The sequence below is a fragment of the Lithobates pipiens genome, unplaced genomic scaffold (assembly GCF_037356315.1).
Source record: "Lithobates pipiens isolate NorthernLeopardFrog02 unplaced genomic scaffold, aLitPip1_a1.2 Scaffold_13, whole genome shotgun sequence".
Lineage (NCBI taxonomy): Eukaryota > Metazoa > Chordata > Amphibia > Anura > Ranidae > Lithobates > Lithobates pipiens.
Window position 1 is genome coordinate 77,563,125 of NW_027507718.1, and position 25,218 is coordinate 77,588,342.

The following is a 25,218-nucleotide window of genomic DNA, read 5'->3' on the forward strand; positions in this document are numbered from 1 at the left end:
CCTTTGGAATACACAGTAAAAATAATTAATATCAATAAACTGTTTTAAATTGGCCTACAAAAATATATTTGAAATCAAATCTTATTTTTTTGGCAATAACATGGTTTTGGCGGATTTCTGCCAGTCACAGGCTGTGTCACGCCCCTCCAGCCTGTATCTTAGAATTAGAAGGAGATGAAGCCTCCATCAATCTACATGTAATACCCCACTCATTGTCTGTAGCTGGTTAGAAGGTATGGAAGATGAGGAAGGGAGTGGGCTGTCATTTACCACTGTGTGCATGCCCACACGTGACTCTATAGTCACATGGGCTGCACAGATGTGATAGGGAGGAAAATGCTCAGCATAAGAACACTTTAAAAACTGAGCATGTGCAGAGTTGCCAACACTGCTCTGCAAAATCCCTAGCTGAATTTGGGACGTGGACAGTAGGAGGAGGAAGAGAACAGCAAGATCCACCAGGTTTTTTGCAGAATACAGAAAACAAATCTCTTAGTGACTGACAGAGTATAAACAGCATGTAATACACCATTTATTGTTTCTTTTTTTATGATGCGAGTTTAGCGACACTAATGGCAACCAAAAGTGACTTTTGTTTTAAAAATATGATTTCTAAATATTAACTCCTGTCCTTCTCATCCAAATAAAATGGGAATTTTAAGATTAGTTTAAACTTATTTTTATATTATTTCTGCTTAAATTAAATACAAAAAATGATTAGTAGAGTTATATATAATAATTGTACAGCTAATTATAATTAGCTGTACAATTCTGGCTAAAATGAGAATCACAATTCTTTTTCTTAGAATAAAGATTATAATTCTCTCATAATTCTTGGTGTAACATCATCTTTCACATTATACAAAATTAGGCTAACTTTACTGTTATTTATAAGTATATTTTTTCCCAAAAAATTGTGTTTAAAAGATTGCCGCCCAAATGAAGTATGACATAAAATATTGCAATGACCGCCATTTTATTCTCTAGGGTCTCTGCTAATATATATATATATATATATATATATATATATATATATATATATATATATATATATATATATATATATATATATATATATAAAATGCTTGTGGGTTCTAAGTAATTTTCTAGCAAAAGATACTGATTTTAACTTGTAAACAACAAGTGTCAGAAAAAGGTTTAGTCTTTAGGTGGTTAAACTGACCTAATTTATGGACTGAAGTTGATACCTTTGATCTAAAAGAACCAAATGATACAATGCTTTGTTTATCTTATGTTGTGATAAACTTTGCCAGCTTTTTATTTATTTTTTGGACAGCTCTAAGCAGAGAACAGCTCTGCATTTGTTACATGAATCATGGAAATGCCGGATTAAGATCGTGAGGGGGGGGGGGGGGGGGGGGTTGAATCAAGATCACAATATTTTAATGATTAATCATTCAGCTCTATTGGTTAGTGTCATTTATTTCTCACAGGTTCCATTAATCTAAATTGATCAACTTTAACGTTAGAAACTAAAGTAAGCCCCCAAGAGGAAAATTAATTCTATTAGTCCTGCTTATTGTACTGATAACTGAAAGTGAAAGAAAACACCAAATTTTGGGCTGTTGAACAATAGAGGGACAATTTTCCAATAGGGACACTAGTTTTGGTCATATAGGACAGGAAGTGAAGTGAAATCTCCTAAATTGGACACAGTAACCCTCCTTTATTCTATATAAAATGGAGAAAAACAAGTTTTGCCTTTAGTTCTACTTTAACTTTTGGATAAAGTAGGTAATGTTATGAACTTCTTACAAAAGGTTATTCTTGTCCTTCCCACTGGTGAAATATTCACTCAAAATCTTACCTAATAGCAGTTGTTAGTGCAATGCATTAATCCAAAATATATTAGGTGAGAAGATCAGTGTAACTATCCAAATGGGGTCACCCTATTGGATAACAACTGTGAAATGTAATATGGTCTCTCACTCTGTAAAAATATTGTGTGTTTCTGATTTTATAGCCACTCTTTGATCATTTACCAACTAAACTGCATGACAAATCTATTGAATGCCAATACAAAACCCAAGTATTTGTATAAATCGTTTCATTACTTACAAGCAATACTAGCAAATCATATATTGTCTGTTTAGATCTTGAAGAGAGTAGGAATTCTTTTGATATCGCTAGGTTTAGGTATTGCAGTTGGAACCAACCATTTGTTTTCCACATTAATTTGCATACCAGATACTTATTAACCTTCTATCTCACACATATACTTTATATATCCTCAAAACAAACATAAGGCTCTTCTTCATAGCAAGCTGCAGCAAGTTTACATTAACTATGTAGTTAATCTTTTCTTTGCTAAACTGCCCTAGTCCATCCTTTAAAAAAAAAAAATATATATATATATATATCTGCAAACTAGCAATGATTAGACTTTAACATAAGCAAAACAAAAAATATTAATAACGCAAAGAGACTACAGCTTTTGGAACAAGAAAAAAAATGTTTTATGCAGCGTTCAATTAAATTTTGTACAATGACTATGCATAAAACATACATGAAATAATTAGTGTGGATGGGTCTTAATTTAAAGGATGTTAAACAGCTTGTAGACATCTGGTAGCAAGCTGAAATGGGTCATTTAAAATTTATCTAACTAAATGAAAGAGGTTGGGGGGGAGGCTTTTCCTCCAGGATCGACATGTCACAAGATAACTAAATGGACTTAGTAGACTTGCCTGGGAATCCTTAGCTGTCAGTGGTGAATATGCAAAGGGCCAGCAAATTAAATCAACCTGCCAAACTGTCAATTTCAAGCCTCATGACTGCATGAAAATAGCATCACTGGAAGAAATCAAGCATTGCCTTCTTTTGGGTTTCCTGGCACCTATTCAACTGCTCATACAGTTGTGGCTAATTTTGCATGCAAATTTCAGTCAATAAGCTCAGAACAAGACCTCCCAAGATATTTCAAAGGATCTGACAGCTTTTTTTTCCTGAATACCAAATCAACAGTAGTTGAAATTCAATCTCCATTTGCCTGTGCTTTGCATATGCACAATGTCCCCTCTACAGAGCAGACTTAATGAGAGCCGTACCTGTCTTCGCTCACATCCTCCCAGCCGTCTTTGCTGAAGTTCTCAAACACGCCGCTCATAACCTTGATGGATTGATTAAGAAAAGCTTGGTGACGTCTCAGTGAGATCTTCCTGGCTGCATTCTGTTTAACCTTGGTTGCTGCTTCTTTCCTGCGGCCTTGCTTGTTTGAGTCCTGTGAGGAAAGTGGGACTGTGGTCTTTTCCAGTGTACATTGCAAGATATGAATCTGTCTAAGCAAGTCACGATTTTTATTCTTCAGTTTGTTACTGTCTGCCACAAGTCTTTTTAGAGAGGCAACTTCACTGTTCAGTTCATCCTTCTTCTTCTCTAGGGTCTCTTTGGCCTGGTTTACCTCTAAAATTTCAAAATGCATTTTCTGCATTTTTTTCTCCCTTAAATCTGCATCTTTTTGAAGGAACTTGATGGATGTCTTTAGTGAGTTATTTTGTTTTGTTAACTCATCTTTAGTTTCCTTTAGTCTTTTTGTGTCTACTTCTAATGCAATCAGCCTCTTTTCCAAATAGCTTATCTAGTACAAATACAAAAAAATATAGCATTTGCAGTTATAATTTGGCTAAAATGGAAGCATTTTGAAAAAAAATATGTATATATTTATACAGAATACTGTTCTAGATTTAACCACTTCCTATCTAGCCCATTGTAAAGTGACTGGTGGGTGGAAGCTTTCTAATCCTGGGTGGACATCAAATGATGTCCTCCAGGAGTACCCCTTGGATCTATCACCTGCTGTGTCAGATAGATAGTTGTACTGGGCCAGTACCATGTGATTGTTGTGACCAATCATAGCGATCACAGGTCAATAGTATAATTCATTTTGTACTATTGTAATCTCAGTGATTGGAAACAGCAATCACATGTTACAGGGGCCAATCACAACATACCTGTACCATGTAATAGCTGTAGTCAATCACAGGAATTACAATAGTACACAATCGCACATGAATGAATGCCATTCATAAACATTATTGTTTATAACAGAGATCAGATCATCACTGTAAAAAGCAATCATAGTGAAGAAAAAGCCTGATCACCTCCTCAGAGCAGTACAGTACCACTATGTTGACACTGTATTGCTGTGTTCACGGTAAGTGTAAGAAAAAAAAAAAAGGATGAAGGGAGCTGGAGGTAGGGCCAAATGCTGATGCGCACAGATCAGATCGGGATCAAGCCCCCATAGCAAGCAGCAGTGTTTTTCATTGACCCAGAAATATTTGTAGTTACTCGTAAAGTAAGCAGGGGAACAAAAAAAAAAAAAAAATTTTGTTTAGCTCTTTTTGTTTTAAAACACCAATGATACAAATAAAAAAAAGTAATTAGTGAATCAATGAACAAATGAAAGAATAATCCTTCTGCACAGCTCAAAAACAATTTAAAGTGTTGCTAAGGACCCTGCATTCACTATATCTGGTCTCCCACAGAACATGGAAATGCAATTATTTTAGTAAATATAAACTGCTAAATACCTTTTCCCATCAGCAGTATATAGCAGTCTTGTGATTTCTATCAGTGTCCTGCTGTGCACGGGTTAAAGCTTGTAGGAGTAGTTTTCATTTGTCTCTGACTGTCTTATGAGGCATGACCCCTAACTCTCTGTCTGGACTGTGCTGACTGGCCCTGTGTCGATCACATGCACCCTCCCCAAAGAGAGAAAAAAAAAACTATAATTCTCTAACAATGCACACTAAATTGAGTTATTTGAGTTTGAGATGGAATTGTTTAAAGCTTCTGGTTGGTTAAACAAAAAAGACACCAGTCCATCCAGTTCAACCTACAGTGTTTGAGTGTGCTTGCGTTTATGTTAATAGTACATTGTAAACCCCTGTATGTTGTGATCGTTAAGGTGCGCATATAACAGTTTTTGACACTATTGACGCTCCCTGCTTGTGGAAGAGAATGCCACATCCTTACCGCTCTGACAGTAAAGAACCCTCTACATAGTTTAAGGTAAAACTAGTTCTCTTCCAATTTCAGTGAATAGCCGCGTGTCATTTTAAATTCTCTTTTACAGAAATGTTTTTTGCCTATGCTAGGGTCACCAGTATGGTATTTGTACATTAATATCATATCCCTTTTCAAGCGTCGGTACTCAAGAGAGAATAAGTTCAATGTTTGTTGTCTTTCCCCATAGCGGAGATCCACTAGTCCCTTTATTAGCTTTGTTGCCCTTCTCTGGACTCTCCCCATTTACAGCACATCCCTCCTGAGGACTGATGCCCAGAACTGAACAGCATAATCAAGATGAGGCCGGACCAGGGTCTTGTGGAGTGGGACAATTATTGTTTTATCTCTGGAGTGAATCCCCTTTTTAATGCGTGCCAATATTCTGTCGGCTTTGCTTGCAGCAGCTTGGCATTGCATGTCAATACTGAGCCTGTCATCTACTAGGACCCCCAGGGTCCTTTTCCATCCTAGATTCCCCCAGAGGCTCTCCCCCTAGTGAGTGATTTGTGTTAATTTTTTTAGCACCCAAATGCATTACTTTACATTTTTCAACATTAAACCTCATTTGCCATGTAGTTGCCCACCCCATTATTTTATTAAGGTCTTCTTGTAAGGTTTCCACATCGCTGAGTTTTTTGCCCTGCTTAAAGTGGAAGTAAACCCTTCTATTGTTTTCAGTCAAGGAAGCTGCCATCTTGGCCTCTAATGATTCTTCAACTGCCATAATGCTGCACATGTGATCAGTTATGAAACCAGCCATTGGATGGCTTGAAAGTTTGGTTGAGAGCACAACCAATGTGAAAGTTAGCATTTCCGGCATGCTGGGAATGTAAGTGTTTTTTTTAAACTGGGTTTACTCCCGCTTTAACTTTGTATCATCTGCAAATATTGAGATTGAGCTGTTTATCCCATCCTCTATATATCGTTTATGAATAAATTAAACAGAATTGGACATAGGACACATCCCTGGGGGACCCTACTTTCCACATCAGACCATTCCGAGTATCTGCTATTTATCACCACCCTTTGAACCCGACCCTGTAGCCAGTTTTATTTTTTTGGCCATAGTGTAGTAGTTTATTAGGAATTTTAGAAACATATGATCAACCACATCTAAACAGGGTAAAACTGAGTAAGACAGTATGTAAAACTTACAGTGGGGCAAAAGGGTATTTAGACAGTCACCAATTGTGTAAGTTCTCCCACTTATGATGAGAGGCCTGTAATTGTCATCATAGGTATACCTCAACTATGAGAGACAAAATGTGGAAACAAATCCAGACAATCACATTGCCTGATTTTTGAAAGAATTTATTTGCAAATTATGGTGGCAGATAAGTATTTGGTCAACTACAAACAAGCAAGATTTCTGGTTCTCACAGACCTGTATCTTCTTCTTTGAGAGGTTCCTCTGTCCTCCACTCATTACCTGTATTAATGGCACCTGTTAGAACTTGTGATCAGTATAAAAGACACCTGTCCACAACCTCAGTCACACTCCAAACTCCACTATGGTGAAGACCAAATAGCTGTCGAAGGACACCAGAAACAAAATTGTAGACCTGCACCAGGCTGGGAAGACTGAATCTGCAATAGGCAAACGGCTTGGTGTGAAGAAATCAACTATGGGAGCAATAATTAGAAAATGGAAGACATACAAGACCACTCATAATCTCCCTCCATCTGGGGCTCCATGCAAGATCTCACCCCGTGGGGTCAAAATGATCACAAGAACGGTGAGAAAAAATCCCAGAACCACATGGGGGGACCTAGTGAATGACCTGCAGAGAGCTGGGACAAATGTAACAAAGGCTTCCATCAGTAACACACTACGCCGCCAGGAACTCAGATCCTGCAGTGCCAGACGTGTCTCCCTGCTTAAGCCAGTACATGTGCGGGCCTGTCTTAGGTTTGCTAGAGAGCATTTAGATGATCCAGAAGAGGATTGGGAGAATGTTGTAGAAGATGAAACGTGGCTGGGTCTTTCAGCATGACAATGATCCCAAACACACCGCCCGGACAACAAAGGAGTGGCTTCATAATAAGCATTTCAAGGTCCTGGAGTGGCCTAGCCAGTCTCCAGCTCTCAACCCCATAGAAAACCTTTGGAGGGAGTTGAAAGTCCGTGTTGCCCAGCGACAGCCCCAAAACATCCCTGCTTTAGAGGAATGCATGGAGGAATGGGCCAACATACCAGCAACAGTGTGTGACAACCTTGTAAAGACTTACAGAAAACGTTTGCCCTCTGTCATTAATGCGCAAAACACTCGCGCTGGTGTGGTGAATAAATAATCAAAAATAAAAATAATAAAAGCTGCACCAATTTCAGTGAACCTTCACTTATACAATACAAAAAAATATATAAATTATTAGTGCGCTAATATCAATAATCAATATAATAATCTTGTGCCATAAAAATCAATATATAAGATGAAAAACTGTAAATCAATGTGTAGGTTAAATAGGAATTTAAAGTGAATTTAAAAATTGATCAGTACTCCATAATTAATACAGCGTGTATATAAATAAATTAAAAATAAAAATAATTGATACAATCCATGCATATACAAGTCTGCTTCTGATGGTATGGATCAGGGCTCTGATCCACTACTGCTCTTCTCTCTAACTGCAATCTGAGCACTCTCATGTAGTGATATCCAAGGATTCAGGATAAAAACCACAAAAAGACTTATCATATAGTCTCATATAATTAATAATAATCTCATATATAATTTGTCCACATACACTATGCCCACCAAGCTTTTACTGCTGTTCCGCATATACTGCTTATTTCTTGCTCTTTTATCTTTTGATTTACCATGAAAGACATCAGATTGCACTCCTCCTCACAGCCACTCCGTGCCTCTGAACACTGTGGGCTTGATGTCACTGGCTCCTTCTCCTGATGCGTTGCGTCACAGGTCACGTGACATTCTCAAGGGAAATGACCTCTGTCATTGTCAACAAAGGATATATAACAAAGTATTGAGATGAACTTTTGATATTGACCAAATACTTATTTTCCATCATAATTTGCAAATAAATTCTTTAAAAAAATCAGACAATGTGATTGTCTGGATTTGTTTCCACATTTTGTCTCTCATAGTTGAGGTATACCTATGATGACAATTACAGGCCTCTCTCCTCTTTTTTAAGTAGGAGAACTTGCACAATTGGTGGCTGACTAAATACTTTTTTGCCCCACTGTACATAAAAAGCTGCTACACTCGAAGCAGTACAGGGTTGTTAAGGTCAGCATGTTGACTATAGCCTACAAGTTTCATCCTAGAAAAACATTGCCAGGGACTTCTAGCTCCAACTGTCTGCCATTTGTTTTAAACACTCCTATTTAAGAGGAGGTAGAGAAATTCAGCCATGTTTGCATAGACATTCTACCATATACGGGGACTGGCTCTCCTCCTCCTTTTTTTTTTTGCTTTTAAAGTATTTTATTTTTCCAAAACAAGACAAAACGGAGAAACTCTCACATATGGCAGAGAGAAAAACGGTGAAAATGCAAAAGGGGTAAGTGGGAAACAAGTCACGTGGAACTGGTAGAAAAAAATAGAAATGAGACTTGCCTAAAAGTCTGAGGAAAGAACAATGTTGACCACCTGACTTTGGAGTGCAAAAATATTCTTATGCCTATATATCCCCGGGCTAAGGAAGCCACCCATGGCAAAAGGTTCCAAAGACTTGGTTGAGGTCCCAACATGGGAAGGGCATGAGGAGCAGGGGATCCTAGTGGGAACATACCATGCCAAATGACGGGGCCCCTCCGTCCTGCAGGCCGGGACCACCTACCAAACGCTATTGTGTTCTTAGGGAGCGCCCCAGTGTAATCTCTGTATTAAGTGGAGAGATTCTCATGGTGGGAGAGAGAAAGGGAAGCAAGAGAAAGGAGAGAGAAGGGAGTAGAGGGAGGTGGAGATATTGAGGTAGATTCATTCACCTGAGTGGAAGGTATAATACCCGGGATGAATGAAATTACCATGAAAAAGGCCCATGGTTCCCAAATGATTTCACACTTGCGTGTAGAGTTTGAAATAATATTAGCTAACTTTTCTTGGGCCATAATCCAGGAGACTTTACATTTGTAGCCAGTTTTCAATCCAGATACTCACCCTATGGTCCATGCTGACAAACCTTAGTTTGTAAAGTAAACGTTTGTGGGGAAATGTATCAAATGTCTTTGCAAAATCCAGATACACCACATCCACAGGCCTTCTTTTATCTAGATGGCAGGTCACTTCTTCAAAGAGCGTTAATAGATTGGTCTGGCAAGAACAATTCTTCATGAAACCGTGTGGATTACCACTAATGGTACTGTTTTTATTACTAAAATCTTGAAAGTGAATGAAAAGCTCATCACGAAGAAACAGGGAGAAATCACAGTTACTGTCTCAAGGTAACAGAAACCCTGTAGTGATTAAGGCAATATCTCCCATAGCACAAAGGAACACCAGGAAAGAGCTATCACCATGAACAGTGTTCTGTGTTTGCATCCCTTCTGCAGAATGCATGCTATTAGCCTGTGTCCACATCTGAAACTGCACAATATCAAAGCCGCATGTCAATGTGACTTCAGGTGGGACTTGGAAGACATCCACCTTGGTTGGCAGGTAACATTTCTAGTCTTCATTCTGCCTGTGTTCCCTTTCCTAAACATTCCCTTCACTTTGTTTTTTTTTGGTGTTCCTCTCTTTTTTCTTTCTTTTTGGGGATTCAAGCATCTGCTCTTTCATCGGTCATTCTGGATTCAGCCTCATTTGTTACATTTTCTCTCTTCTGGCACTACCTTCCCTATCTAAATAGTAGATGTCATGCACCCCTGGTTTAACATATACCACACATTTTTGCAGCTACAGCTTATTTTTGGCACCATGTTAACTCAACATTCACTGTCTGATGCTCCTCCGCCCGGGGTGGCGCCTGTGTGGGCTGTCCGTCGCGGAACAGACTATATCAGCACCCGGAGATGTTCCCTGTATGGGGGCACTCATGACCCACGGTACCATACCATCAACATATAGATACTGTGTAAGTATTTTTTATTTTTTTTTCCATAAAATGTTTATTTTCAAAGAAAAAAGTATAACAAGCATGACTTGATGTACTAAATAAGTAGAGTACAAGTCGATATCACAGACAATAACAATGGAAATAATAGTACAGGTGAACAGTCGGAGAGAGCTTAGTCTCGAAGTGGAAATCGGAGGTGAGTCCTTCCCAGCATCTCCTGTTAAAACTTAACACAGTGCTATGTCCCCTACTTCTCAACTCCTTTCTGTTTCCTCTCCAAGATTGCAACCACAATGAGTGTTAAGGGGTATCTGTGCAGTGGCAAATTGCTCGTCTCGGGGATGTTCAGTCGTCCATGGCAATCGGGTTGTTTCCCCGGGGTATAATGGAGGGAAGTGGTGGGTGGGCGGTAAAACTTCAGCCAGAAGAGAGGCGTAGGGGGCCGGGGAGGGGTTCACTCCATCAGTGAGAAGTCGTCAACCGTTCTCGGGGATGGGTGTCTGCGTCAAAGGTCTAACCCCCGTGCAGGGGGATAGCCAAGTCAAAAAGAAAGAAGGAAAGGGTGGGAACAGGAGAACAGCAAAAGAGGGGATGGGGGGTAGGTAGTGGGTGCATAGGTTAGGGAGGGGGTCTTCTCTCCGGGCTCCCCCATTTTTCCATGTGCAGAATGAGGGGTGGGAACGATAAAGCAGACTAGCTTAAATAACCTGGGACCGAGCGATCGGTGTGAGTCGAGGCGGGGGGTTCCCTAGATCAGACGGGTGATTACCCATTAAGTGAAGTACTAGTCGGGTTGGCCCCGGAGTTTAAGGGGTTACTGCTTTGAAAAATTGTCCATCTATCCCAGATCTGTGCGAATTTGTGTGGGGAGTCTTTAGCAATGTAAATGAGTTCCTCCATCTCAGCTATCTTCGCTACCTTTTTTAACCAGTCAGTGATGGAGGGGACAGTGGGAGATCCTCAATGGATAGGAATGCAAAGTTTGGCAGCGTTGAGTAGATGCAAGCCTAGTGAGTGCATATAGGAGCGGTTTGGAATTGAAGTGTGGTGTAGGAGCATGCGAGCTTCTGTAAAATCAATAGGGATGTCAGTAATGGAGCTGGCTATGCTATGCACCTGGGTCCAGAAGTTCTGGATACGGGGACACGACCACCATATGTGTAGTAGGGATCCATCAGTACCAAAGCACCTCCAGCATTTGTTAGGGATCTCTGGGTTAAACTTGTTAATTAGAGCCGGCGTTTGATACCATCTGGAAGTAAGTTTGAAATTGTTCTCTTGGGTATGCACGTTCAGGGAACCTTTATGCGCGATGATAAAGATTTTTTCCCACTCTTCTTCCGAGATCTCCATTTGCAGATCCCTTTCCCAAGCTAAGCATGCTTTCCAAGTTTTTGGTGATTTGGACTGGGAGAGGAGTGAGTGGGCCACCGAAATTAGGTGGCGCTGGGGAGAGGCTTGTGAACAGAGGGTCTCAAAAGGTGTCAGCTGCCTAGAGAATTCAGCTTCTCTATGGACCTTTTTAAGAAAATGACGTATTTGAAAGTAAGACCATTTAGGTACGGGGGGAATATCCCTATCTGTCGGGAGTGCAGAGTAATCCAGGATCTCCCCATTTTTATAAAACTGGTGCGCAAACATTTCTTTATGTGGCCAGGTATTTTTAAGAAAGGTTTCGGACATGCCAGGGGGAAACGCGGGATTAAGCCGAATAGGCACGAGGGGCCCAGCATTGGATGAGACATTGAATTTTTTGCAAGCTTCTTTAAAGTTGGTCAGGGTAGCGTACACAAGGGGGGTGTTCTTTAAGGGCCTTAGGTACAGAGAAAGGGGGGATCCAGGGTGTGTGGTTGATGGGTAGGTTCGAGAAAGCGTTTTCTATAGTGACCCAATCCTTATCCGACCCATGGGCTGACCAATCAAAGATTCTGACCATTTGGCAGGCAAGGGAATACAATTTAAGATCCGTAAGACCTATGCCTCCTGTGGGTTTAGGGCTCATAAGTTGGCTATAGCGTGTAAGTATTATATGGGGTCCCCCCCCCACTTCTTCATTTGACCCTTTGTGAATATGCTGAATCAATTGGAAATGTATCTAAGTCATTGCAGAGACACATTAGACACTGGCTCGTGATAAGTGATGCTAAGTCACGTAACACGCTGAACCAACAGATGACGTGTTTCAATCATGTCTTATCTCAGTGTATTTTCTACTGTACAAATTATTCATAGCCAAAAGACATTGGGTTCCATTATCCATCATGTATTTGCCAATTTCTTATGGATTCTTTATGAATTATGTATTAAATGTATAATAAAGTTTTTATTTAGTATATTTTCTCATCCCACCTGAATGTTAGGGATTAGAGTAATTTAGGTCATGCAGGCATTTAGTCGTGTGTGTGTATATATATTATACACATACATACACACACACATATATATGCGTTTTATATTATATATCACAGATATTTTATTATAACAGTTCAATACTAAACCTTATCCCTTGCGTACGTCATTTAAAGTCTCTCTCTCTTTGTTCTTTGTACATTAACCACTTTCCGGCTGCGAGCTGTCGTTATACTTCGGCTGTTTGAAGTGGAATATCGTTGTTATGGCAGCAGCTAGCTAGTATCCACTGCTTCAGCGAGCGGTCGGCTTTCAGATAAAAGTGGTCTCAGTGGCAGATTTGCCACGAGATAACTTTTATCAGTGGCGGGGAAGGGGCCCCCCTGCTGCCGCGCTCCGGTGTCCTCCGCCTCTTACCGCTGGCAGAGGCGACTGGATGCTTCTTCTTGTGTGGTATGGAGCTGAGTGAGGGGAAGCTGGCCTCACCCGACTCCATACCATTGCAGGGCGGAAGCAACATCAAAATGTCACTTCCGCCCACAGCTCTTTTGCATTTTAGTGTAAACATGAGATCTGAGGTCTTTTTTACCCCAGATCTCATATTTAAGAGGGCCTGCCATGGTTCTTTTTTCTATTACAAGGGATGTTTACATTCCTTGCTTTAGGCATAAAAGTGATTTTTTTTTTTTTTTAAGAAAAGTGTAAGAATAAAGAACAAAACGTAAAATGAATAAGAAAAAATATATATTTTAACATGCCCCGTCCCGCCAAGCTCATGTGCATAAGCGAATGCATAAGTGAGTAGTGCCTGCGTATGTAAACGGTGTCCAAGCCACAAATGTGAGTTATCACCACAATCGTTACAGCGGAAGCAATCATTTTAGCCCCAGACCTCCTCTGTAACTCAAAATATGCAACCTCTAGAATTTTTTAAACATCACCAAAAAAGTGCGCTTGTAAGACCGATGCGCAAATACGGTGTGATAGAAAGTATTGCAATGACCATCATTTTATTCTAGGATGTTGTAAAAATATATATATCATGTTAGTGGGGTTCTAAGTAATTTTCTAGCAAAAATAAAAACCTGTAAACACCAAATCTCAAAACGAGGCTCTGTCCTTAAAGCAGAGTTCCACTCATTTAAAAGTCACCAGCTACAAAAAGTGTAGCTGCTGACTTTTAATAATCAAACATTCACCTGTTGCACGGTCCAGCAATGCAGGTGCACGAATCCCCGGTCCTCTCCGTGGCACCGGTTGTCTCTTCACAGCCGGGTGCGCAATGCTCATGCGTGAGCCACGTGCTGTGATTGTCTAGGCAATCTTCTGGGTCCCAGAAGATTGCAGAGAGAGAGGGGGAGCGGTGATCTTCATTCCAGCGCCAGGTGGAAGTGGGAGCCTATAAAAACAGGGTACCCCCCCCAAAAAAATGACATGCCAAATGTGGCATGTCAGGGGGTCATCAACACTCAAAGCGGAAGTTCCATTTTTGGGTGGAACTCTGCTTTAAATAGTTAATATAGGGATGGAGGCTACTGACTAAGTCATTGCCTCACATAAAGCCCCCCTTTTACAAGCTTACGTTTCTGGGCCACAGAAGGGAAGAGATATCACCGTGAGCAACGTTATGTGTTTGCATTCATTCTGCAGAATGCATGCTATTAGCCCTTGTTCACATCTGAAACCACACAATTTCAAAGCCGCATGTCAATGTGACTTCAGGTGCGACTTGGTAGACATCTGTGCAGCTTCATGCACAGCTATCTATGCAAGTCACACCCAGAATCACCAAAAGTTGTGCAGGAACTGCTTTTATCAAATCGATGTGGCAACGCAAAGTCATTGTCGCAATTTGAACATTGCCATTGCTGATTATAGGATGTGACTTGTCAAATGATGTGACCTGTCAAATCACATTACAAGTGCTCCGGTGTGAATGGGGTGCAAAGGTACTTTTATCCGGATTTCCATGTGCTTGTGATCCGCCATTGAGGGGATCCCTAATGAGGTACTGACTTTTCAGGAGTGTGGAATTGATGAGGTTGTGCATGTACCTTTGTACCTTAAGGAGCCATTATAACTCAAGCACTTAGAGTTCCCTGCTTTCTTGGTGAAAAGAGGAGGGTAGAAATACATCATCTGGGAGGTGTGGGGCAGTCACCTCCTCCTTTCGGAGACCAGGTAGGAGTGAAAAAATAGCAAATTTTAAAATTGCTCGCTAGGAAGCATTAGAGACAAAATGTAAGAAACTGTCACATTAAACTGAATGCCACCCAAATTCTCTACCCACTAAAGCACTTAATGCATTTTACTATGGAATAACTGTTTTAAGCCAGGAACTGGAATCCATAAGGAAACTGCATCTTACCTTAAGCAAGAAGTTGGACCCATTAAGGTGCGGACTTCATCCAGCACTGTGGGCATACCCCAAAGAGCATGTCTATAGAAAGGGATCTTGGTCCTGGACCTGCGTAGTACCCTGCACACCTCACATGTGAAACTTTGTGCCAAGGTGAGTACCCAGCGCACGATCCAGTGACCCAGGCAAACAAAGGCTGGTCTCCTTGCAGTGGGGTCTGGGTACACTGCCCAAAGTACATACCAAGGTTAGCCAATCTGGTCAGATGTTGACAGAAGATTCAGATGAAAAAAAGAAGAAAAAAAATACTTCTCCAGAGAAAAACAGGTTCATCAGTTAAGGACCCTAGGAAAAACCTGGAGCCTCACGGAGAGGGTGTTTTTTTTTCCTAGGTATGCTCTGGGGTTGTCGCTAGAAAAAGTTGCGACAGTGTCTAATGACTTGAAGGTAGCAGTATATAACCAATTTCCTATGAATACTAGTCCTGAACTGTGCGTTTAAGAGAAGTGTTTTTTCCTTAGAGTAAAATTTCAGCTAACTAGTCTTAAAAATTCTATCTAACCAAAGGAAAACAAAGCTGCATATACTTAACGATTTTCAGCCTGCTTCAGTCCGGTCACATGTTCCCCTGTGTCAGCCAGTGGAGGCTGTAAGTTGCCATATTTATCGGCATACAACACACACAGGTGTATAACACACACATACATTTTAATAGGGAAGTTTCAGGAAAAAAATGTAAATTTTAAATAACGAACTTTGAAGCAAAATAAGGGTCAGTGTCCATCTGCAGCCTCACCATTGCCATGAATTCAGCCTGATCAATGCCCATCTCTAGCCTCACCGTTGCCATCAACGCAGAAGCCTCACCGTTTCCATCAACGCAGAAGCCTCACCGTTGCCATCAACGCAGAAGCCTCACCGTTGCCATCAACGCAGAAGCCTCACCGTTGCCATCAACGCAGAAGCCTCACTGTTGCCATCAACGCAGAAGCCTCACCGTTGCCATCAACGCAGAAGCCTCACCGTTGCCATCAAGGCAGAAGCCTCACTGCTGCCTTCACCGCAGAAGCCTCACCGCTGCCTTCAATGCAGTCTAGAGGGGACAAAGAGGGGGGCTGGATGAGTGCCAACAGATTACATAGAGTGAGAATCTCCTATGATTGACAGAATAGGGGTCCAATGGCAGCCCAGGATTTCCTATTACAGAGGCTGCCAAGTAAACAAGAGATTCTCACTGTATGTAATCTAACAGTACTCATCCCGCCCCCCTTCCTGTCCCCTCTGAGGCAGCTAAAATTGAAGTATTGCCACATAACATGCACACACTATTTGTACCCGATTTTCAGGGTGAAAAATGTGTGTTATACCCCAATAAATACAGTAATTGAGAGTGTACCTAACAACTGCTTTGAAAACTGGAAGCGATGATGTCACCCATAAGCTCCATTGGTGCAACCATGGCCGGTGGCTGAAAATAGGGAAGTATATACTGTGTGTGTATGTGTGTGTATGTATATATATATATATATATATATATATATACAGTGGTGTGAAAAAGTGTTTGCCCCCTTCCTCATTTCCTGTTCCTTTGCATGTTTGTCACACTTAAGTGTTTCGGAACATCAAACCAATTTAAACAATAGTCAAGGACAACACAAGTAAACACAAAATGCAATTTGTAAATGAAGGTGTTTATTATTAAAGATGAAAAAAAGTCCAAACCATCATGGCCCTGTGTGAAAAAGTGATTGCCCCCTAAACCTAATAACTGGTTGGGCCACCCTTAGCAGCAACAACTGCAACCAAGCGTTTGCGATAACGTGCAATGAGGCTTTTACAGCGTCCTGGAGGAATTTTGGCCCACTCATCTTTGCAGAATTGTCCTAATTCAGTTACATTAGAGGGTTTTCGAGCATGAACGGCCTTTTTAAGGTCATACCACAACATCTCAATAGGATTCAGGTCAGGACTTTGGCTAGGCCACTCCAAAGTCTTCATTTTGTTTTTCTTCAGCCATTCGGTGGTGGACTTGCTGGTGTGTTTAGGATCATTGTCCTGCTGCAGAACCCAAGTTCGTTTCAGCTTGAGTACACGAACAGATGGTCGGACATTCTCCTTCAGGATCTCTTGGTAGACAGCAGAATTCATAGTTCCTTTTATCACGGCAAGTCTTCCAGGTCCTGAAGCAGCAAAACAGCCCCAGACCATCACACTACCACCACCATATTTTACTGTTGGTATAATGTTCTTTTTATGAAATGCAGTGTTCCTTCTACTCCAGATATACTTGGACACACATCTTCCAAAGAGTTCCACTTTTGTCTCATCGGTCCACAGAATGTTGTCCCAAAAGTCTTGGGGATCATCAAGATGTGTTGTGGAGAAATTGAGACGAGCTTTGATGTTCTTTTTGCTCAGCAGTGGTTTTCTCCTTGGAACTCTGCCATGCAGGCCATTTTTGCCCAGTCTTTTCCTGATGGTGGAGGCATGAACGCTGACCTTAACTGAGGCAAGTGAGGCCTGCAGTTCCTTGGACGTTGTTGTGGGGTCTTTTGTGACCTCTTGGATGAGTCGTCGCTGCGCTCTTGGGGTAATTTTGGGCAGCCGGCCACTCCTGGGAAGGTTCACCACTGTTCCATGTCTTCGCCATTTGTGGATAATGGCTCTCACTGTGGTTCGCTGGATTCCCAAAGCTTTGGAAATGGCTTTATAACCCTTTCCAGACTGATAGATCTCAATTACTTTCTTTCTCAATTGTTCCTGAATTTCTTTGGGTCTCGGCATGATGTGTAGCTTTTAAGGATCTTCTGGTGGACCTTACTGTGTCAAGCAGCTCCTATTTAAGTGATGCCTTGATTGTGAACAGGTGTGGCAATAATCAGGCCTGGGTGTGGCTAGAGAAATTGAACTCAGGTGTGGACAACCACAGTTATAGTATGTTTTAACAAGGGGGGCAATCACTTTTTCACACAGGGCCATGATTGTTTGGATTTTTTTTCACCTTTAATAATAAACACCTTCATTTACAAATTGCATTTTGTGTTTACTTGTGTTGTCCTTGACTATTGTTTAAATTGGTTTGATGTTCCGAAACACTTAAGTGTGACAAACATGCAAAGGAACAGGAAATGAGGAAGGGGGCAAACACTTTTTCACACCACTGTATATATATATATATATATATATATATATATATATATATATATATATTTTTTTTAACACAGGTTAGTTAGCATAGGTGTTAAGAGGGTAGAGAAAGTATTTTTGAGATGTTTTAGGCTTTAGCTGGAATTCTACTTTAACCACTTAGGCTCTGGAATGTTTTACCCCCTTCACGATCCAGATTATTTCTTGCTATTCTGCACTGTCCTACAAAATGTATATATATATTTTTTTCCCACAAATGGAGCTCTCTTTTGGTGGTATGTGATCACCACTGGGATTCTTATTTTCTGCGCTATAAACAAAAAAAATGCATGCATTAAAAAAAAAAAAAACACACATTTTTTTACTTTGTTATTAAACATATCCAATAAAAAGAAAATTTAAAAATCGAATTTCTTCATAAATTTAGGCCAAAGTGTATTCTGCTACATGTCTTTCGTAAACAAATTCCAATTAAGTGTATATTGAGTGGTTTGCATGAAAGTGTCAAACTAAAATATACAGCAAGTAAAAAAGGTATTGAACACGTCAACATTTTTCTAGGTAAATATATTTCTAAAGGTGCTATTGACATGAAGTTTACACCACGTTGGCAAGAACCCATGCAATGCATATATACAAAGAAACCAAAACAAATAAGTTCAGAAATTAAGTTATGTGTAATAAACAGGAATGACACAGGGAAAAAAGTATTGACCACATGAAGAAAGGAAGGTGCAAAGAGGCATGGAAAGCCAAGACACCAGCTGAAATCTATAAGTAATTAGAAAGCAATCCTGCCCCTTGTCTGTGCAATATAACATCAACTGTTTCAGTCTCAACTGATGGCCTATAAAAAGGTGTCTCATTACCAAGGTGTTACACAAGAAACATCTTATGATGGGTAAAAGCAAAGAGCTCTCTCAATACCTTCACAAAGGGTTGCAAAACATACCAATAGCATTGGTTACAGAGGGATTTCTAAACTTCTGAATGTTCCAGTGAGCACTTTTGGAGCCATAATCCAGAAGTGAAAAGATCATAATTTCACCATAAACTGGCCACGACCAGGTGCTCCCCGCAAGATTTCTGACAGAGGAGGGACAAGAATTATCTGAAGAATTGTCCAAGAGCCAATGACTACTTGTGGAGAGCTTCAGAAAGACCTGGAAATAGCAGATACACTTGTTTTAAAGAAAATGCACTATGGCCTGTATGCATACTCACCACACAATTACCCATTGCTGAAAATAAAGCATGTTGAAGCTTGTTTAAAGTTTGCTGCACAACATTTAGACAATCCTGTTAAATATTGGGAGAATATAGTCTGGTAAGATGAGACCAAAATTGAACTCTTTAAATGCCCTAATACACATCATGTTTGGAGGTCAAATGGCACTGCATATCACCCCAAAAACACCATAATAACAGTGAAGTTTCAAGTTGGGAACATCATGTGGGGCTGATTTTCAGCATTGGGTGCAGGCAAACTTCATGTCACTGAAAGAAGGATGAATGGAAAAATGTACCAAGACATTCTTGATATAAATCTGCTGCCATCTGCAAGGATGATGAAGATGAAATGAGGGTGGTCATTTTAGCAAGACCATGATCCCAAACACAAACAAACACAAAGCCAAGAAAACTCTCAATTGGTTTCAAAGAAAAAATAAAGCTGCTAGAATGGCCCAGCCAACCACCTGACTTGAATACAATAGAAAATCTATGGAAAGAACTAAAGATTAGAGTTCATAGAAGAGGCCCACGGAACATTCAAGATTTTAAGACGGTTTGTGTGGAAGCAGCTGCTTGAGGCATTCGTGGACACAGCCATCAATCCTTTGGACTATCCAGTCACCACGGTGCTCCAATGGGTCCCTATGCAGGGTTCCCCACTGCAGGAATTTAACTTATTTGTTCATCTTATGTTTGTAAGTGTATTGATTTTTTACTTCAAATCAATTAACGGCTTGCTGCACGCTGACCGTCATATGACGGCCAGGCAGTGCGGCTCTTGTTCTGGGAGGGCGTCATATGATGTCCGTCCATTTAAACAGGGCGTGCACGCAGCCCTACACTGTTGTATCACAGAGACTTCGCTTGTCACTGAGGAGGGGGGTAAACAGCCATTGGGCATGGTTGTTTACCATGTAATTGGCTGCGATGAAGACACGGCCGAGCTGAAAATTGGTCTGGGCAGGAAGGGGGTGTAAGTGCCCTGTATTGAGGTGGTTAAACAAGCAGAACTGCACCATGAGCCTGTGCGCTCATTTTTCCCTTGTTTTCTACAGCTATCAGATCCCCGCTGATTACGGAGCTGCAAGGTCGTGTGTGCAGATAGACTTTTCATTAACTCTTTCCCTTGAGGACTATTATTCTCAGTCAGTGTGTTACTGCTGTGGACCCATTGGGCTATAGCGCAAGGACTGTTTGTCTATTAAATAAATTTCAGTTAGCATTTTCAATACTTTTTCCCACGTCGTACCATTTTATTACACATAACTTGATTTCTGAACTTATTTGTTTTGATTTCTTTGAATATGTGGATTGTAAGGGTTGTTGCGGACATGTGGTGAAATTTTCATGTCAATAGCAGCTTTAGGCTGGATTCACACATGTGGGGGACCCCTGCATCCAATTCGCAAAGCAGGAGATTGTGACTGGCTTGCTATGGAGTCAGTTCACACATCTCCGGAGCGGCTCCTGTGCGAATTGCACAGGAGTCCTGTGCGTCTTTTGGTCTGTTTCAGGTTGCAGCCAAATATTCAGGCTGAAATCGCACCAGACCCCCTGCTGTGAGCCACTCACCGTGCTATAGTGTGAACCCATCCATGTATGATTTACATATTTTGTATTTTACCCATTGTATACTTGAATGTTTTTTATTTATTTTTTTATAGTAAAAATTTCGGTAATAAGTGACTTATAGCAAGACACCAGGCAATCTGACACTTTGTGGGAATTAACTGCCACTGACATCTCCAGTGACACGAATACAGTAATCAGTGCCAATAATATACACTGACACTATACTAATGACACTGGGTGGGCGAGGAAGAGGTTGAACCGCTCCAGGTAATGAACTGAGAGTGACACCCTGCCCGGTGTGGAAATAACAGGTGCTTGCTCAGCACAAACAATAATGAAGAAAAAGCATCTGGACAGCCACACTCCAATATAAGCCTGTACTGTAACAGATAGTCAAAGTTCATGTAACAGCAAAAACAGGGTAAGACACTGACGCGTTTCACATAATTGCTTAGTCATAGCTATGATTAAGCAACGATGATGTTGTGAAACGCGTCAGCTGTCTTACCCGGCTTCTGCTGTTACATGAACTTTGACTATCTTCTACAATAAAGGCTTATATTGGAGTGTGGCTGTCCAGATTCCTTTTCTTCACTGAGTGGAAGAGGGTTATCATCTGGGGCAATAAAAGGGTTAAATGTTTGTGCAACAATGTTTACTATGGGTAATGTGTGTTGATTTTACTAAGGGATGTGTCGGTTTTTATTGCCTGACACATCACATCGGCTTTGTGTTTGTTTACATACATAAAGCTCTTTCCTGTGACTTGCTCCAACGAGCAGATTCTGGCCATAAATCATTGACCAGGAACTGCTGGTCAGCATATGCTGGAGCCATGGGCAGCACAGCCAAGCAGGTTGGAGTGCGTCCCCTATCCAGAAATGCAGAATCACGTATATATACACGTGATTCTGCCCAGTTGGCTCGCACTTTGCGGTAAAAGTACAGTGCGTAAACTTTAAATTACATCTCTAATCTTACCACTAGCAATACAAATATGGTAGGTATTACCAGCATATCCCAATATCATCATAAAAAAATAGGTATTTTGACATATTTTCCACTCAATACCAATGTGTATTTAAGGAAATTTACTGTCACATGTTATGACAAGGGACAGATTTTTCTAAAATGTGTAAGCATTGCATGTCGCAATTGTCAAATTAAAGTCAGTGTTTATGAGGATGTATGGTTGTGCTGGTAATCTCCGTCTTTATTGAAATTGATATAGTTACAATGCAAGACACAATTTGTGCACTCACTACACCACAGGGATTTCCTATCGATGCAACACATGAGCTGTCTATTTGGATTTCTTTGTTGGCATCCACCTCTGTTAGGTGTGAGGCTAAAAAGCTATAAAAGTCATTTATTGAACGAAAACAATGATTTACTGTTGGTGTGCAAAAGACATCATGATAAGCAAGATCTTTCTAACTACTAAGGTAGGAAAAATTTTGACATTTAGAAAGTTTAATTACAGTGAAAAAATAGCATTCAAAAGTCAGACCAGCAGCTATTAGCTCCACATCCTGGCACTGGTAGTTCTTTGAGTGGGACTGTTGGGCTATTTCTATGTGGATTGTTAGTATTGTTACAATACTTCCTATTAGAAATTGATCTGATACCGGGTGATGGGACCAGGCTTCATTCATAACATATGTACAGAGTTTTATTCAGTCGTTGGCTGGAAGTGAATAGTACAGAGCTAGGCTTTTTTTTTTTTTTTTTTCTTGAAAATAACTAACTACACTAGTATATTACTGTAGCGATAACTACAGAGGAAGGCAAAGGACACAGGAACTAATTTACTTTGTGTTGAAAATATTTGATGTATGTTAAAAACGCACTGAAAAGGTAGTGAGATTTAAAGTGGCTGTAAAGGCAGAAGGTGTTTTACCTTAATGCATTCTATGCATTAAGATAAAAAGCCTTCTGCATGCAGCAGCCACTCTCAGCCCCCCTAACACTTAACAAAGCTCCTTCTCTGTCCAACGATGTCCACGAGTGTCTCAGCCGTCTGAGATTCTCCCTCCTGATTAGCTGAGACAAAGCAGCAATGCAATTGGTTGCCTCTGCTGTAAATCAAAGTCAGCTAGCTATTTAGGGGAGAGAGGGGGCGGGTTGGGGCTCCATGTCTAAATGGACAGAGGGTGCTGTGACTCCGCTCAGGTGCCCCCATAGCAAGCTGCTTGCTGTGGGGCACTCGACAGGAGGGAGGGGCCAGGAGCAGTGAAGAGGGACCCGAGAAGAGGAGGATCGGGGCTGCTCTGTGCAAATCCACTGCAAAAGAGCAGGTAAGCATAACATGTTTGTTAGTTTTATAGGAAAAAAAAAAAAAGACAAGACTTCACAATCACTTTAAACTCAATTATGTCTCAAATTTTTCATTAACCACTTCCCGACCAGCGCACGCCGATGTACGTCGGCAGAATGGCACGGGCAGGCATACTGGCGTACAGGTACGTCCAATTTTAAATGCCGCCCTGCCATCGCGAGCGCCCCGCCGGTCGGGAACCCCATGAGTCTGGCCGCGGGTCCCACGGACTCGATCGCCGTGGGCATACCCGCGATCGTCTCACGGGGCGGCTGAACTGGAAGATGCCATTGTAAACAGCATCTCCCCATTTTACCTAGCAACAAGTGATGCTGATCTCTGATCCATGTGATTGGAGCAGAGATCAGTGTTCACTAAAAGAAATCCCAGCCCCCAACAGTTAGTAACACACCCCTAGGAACACTTAACCCCTACACTGCCACCCACTGGTTAACTCCTTCTTTGCCAGTGTCATTTACACAGGAATCACTGCATTTGTATAGCAGTGATTGCTGTATAAATGACAATGGTCCCAAAAATGTTGCAGTCATAATAAAAATCGCTGATTGCCGCCATTACTAGTAAAAAAAAAATATTAATAAAAATGCCATAAAACTATCCCTTATTTTGTAAACGCTATAACTTTTGCGCAAACCAATCAATAATCGCTTATTGCGATTTTTTTATACCAAAAATATGTAGAAGAATACGTATCGGCCTAAACTGAGGGAAAAAAATGTTTTTTTATATATTTTTTGGGGGATATTATAACAAAAAGTAAAAAAGAATGCGTTTTTTCAAAATTGTCGCTCTATTTTTGTTTATAGCGCAAAAAATAAAAACCGCAGGGGTGATCAAATACCACCAAAAGAAAGTTCTATTTGTGGGGAAAAAAAAGGATGTCAATTTTGTTTGGGAGCCACGTCGCATGACCGCGCAATTGTCAGTTAAAGCGACGCAGTGCCGAATCGAAAAAAGTGGTCTGGTCTTTGGCCAGCAAAATGGTCCAGGGCTGAAGTGGTTAAAGACAAAATAATAATTTTGGGTCAGATACTTACGATATTTCTTTTAAAAATATTAATTTATTACATGAGAAATTATCAGAACACTAACAGGTTTTTCTTTTAAGAGAAAGCACTGCAAATGTTGCCACTGAATGAAAATATGGGTAGTGTAACAGGGATGAGTCAACAAGAAATAAGAAGAAACTTAAAAGGTTATGCAGGGAGGCAAATTAGGCACTCTCAGAAGATGACATGCAAGGAGGAAGACTAAGGAATTGAGGGAAGTTCAGCGGCACACTCAAAGTGAATGAAAAATAATTTATGGAATGGAAAAACACTGTACGCAAGTATTGAAAATACTAGACATTTCTTTGTTTCTTGATTTCTCTTTGCAACTTATTGATTTGTTGACAGAGTCTCTTTACGCAAGCTTTTTACAAGCTTAAAGGGTAAGTTACAAAAAATAAAATAAATGCAGATAGTGGGTATAATGGCAGGCTCCTGCAGACTGCTTTTGTAGCTATCTGCCCGTACCTCCAATAAGGGCAGGAAGCTACTAAATGACAGAAAACATCAATGAACTACCTAGAGCATTCATCAGTGCCCTGGTAGTTCATTAAGAACTACAAGTTGTCAGCCGCAAAGGTAGTTAATTGATTCACAAGGCTCTTTTTGAATAGAGACAGTGAGGAGTTAATCCTGAGCCCACTATTACAAGGTTGGGGGGGGGAGGTGACAGATGTTTAACATGTTATACCCTAAATATGGGGGTAACATGTAGTATGAACATATAGGTATAAGAGTATCCTAAGAGTACATGCTGATTTTAGGTTTACAAACACTGAGAAAAATAAAATAAAAAACACAAACATACAACAAAAAATACTTTTTTACCCCCACTAACTCCTTCAAGATACCTCTACATTCTGTAGAAATGGCAGAAAAATCAAAGACCTTTGAAATGTGTGTAAAATGTATAAAATTGCACCGCAAAAAAGACCTAATACAAATATCTGTTTTTAAGTGAAATGTGTAGAAGAAGAAATATGAGCATAAGATGCCTTGTCTGTTTTGTGTTTTATTTAGGTTAGGAACAAAGACTGAAAAGTTAGATGTTAAAAAAATAAGCATAATGCCCCTGAAATATTATTTTGATATTTCATCTCCCTTGAAATCATGTGACA

The 25,218-nt window shown here is 40.5% G+C and overlaps 1 protein-coding gene across 2 annotated transcripts in view; it reads right to left on the reverse strand.

Moving 5' to 3' along the window:
- Positions 1-25,218, reverse strand: part of CNTLN (centlein) — a 580,120-nt gene that overhangs the window by 223,635 nt on the left and 331,267 nt on the right. For both annotated transcript variants that reach the window (XM_077475235.1, XM_077475234.1), the window contains exon 16: positions 3,069-3,598. In XM_077475235.1, the coding sequence (XP_077331361.1) occupies positions 3,069-3,598 (530 nt within the window). The remainder of the gene's footprint in view (positions 1-3,068; positions 3,599-25,218) is intronic.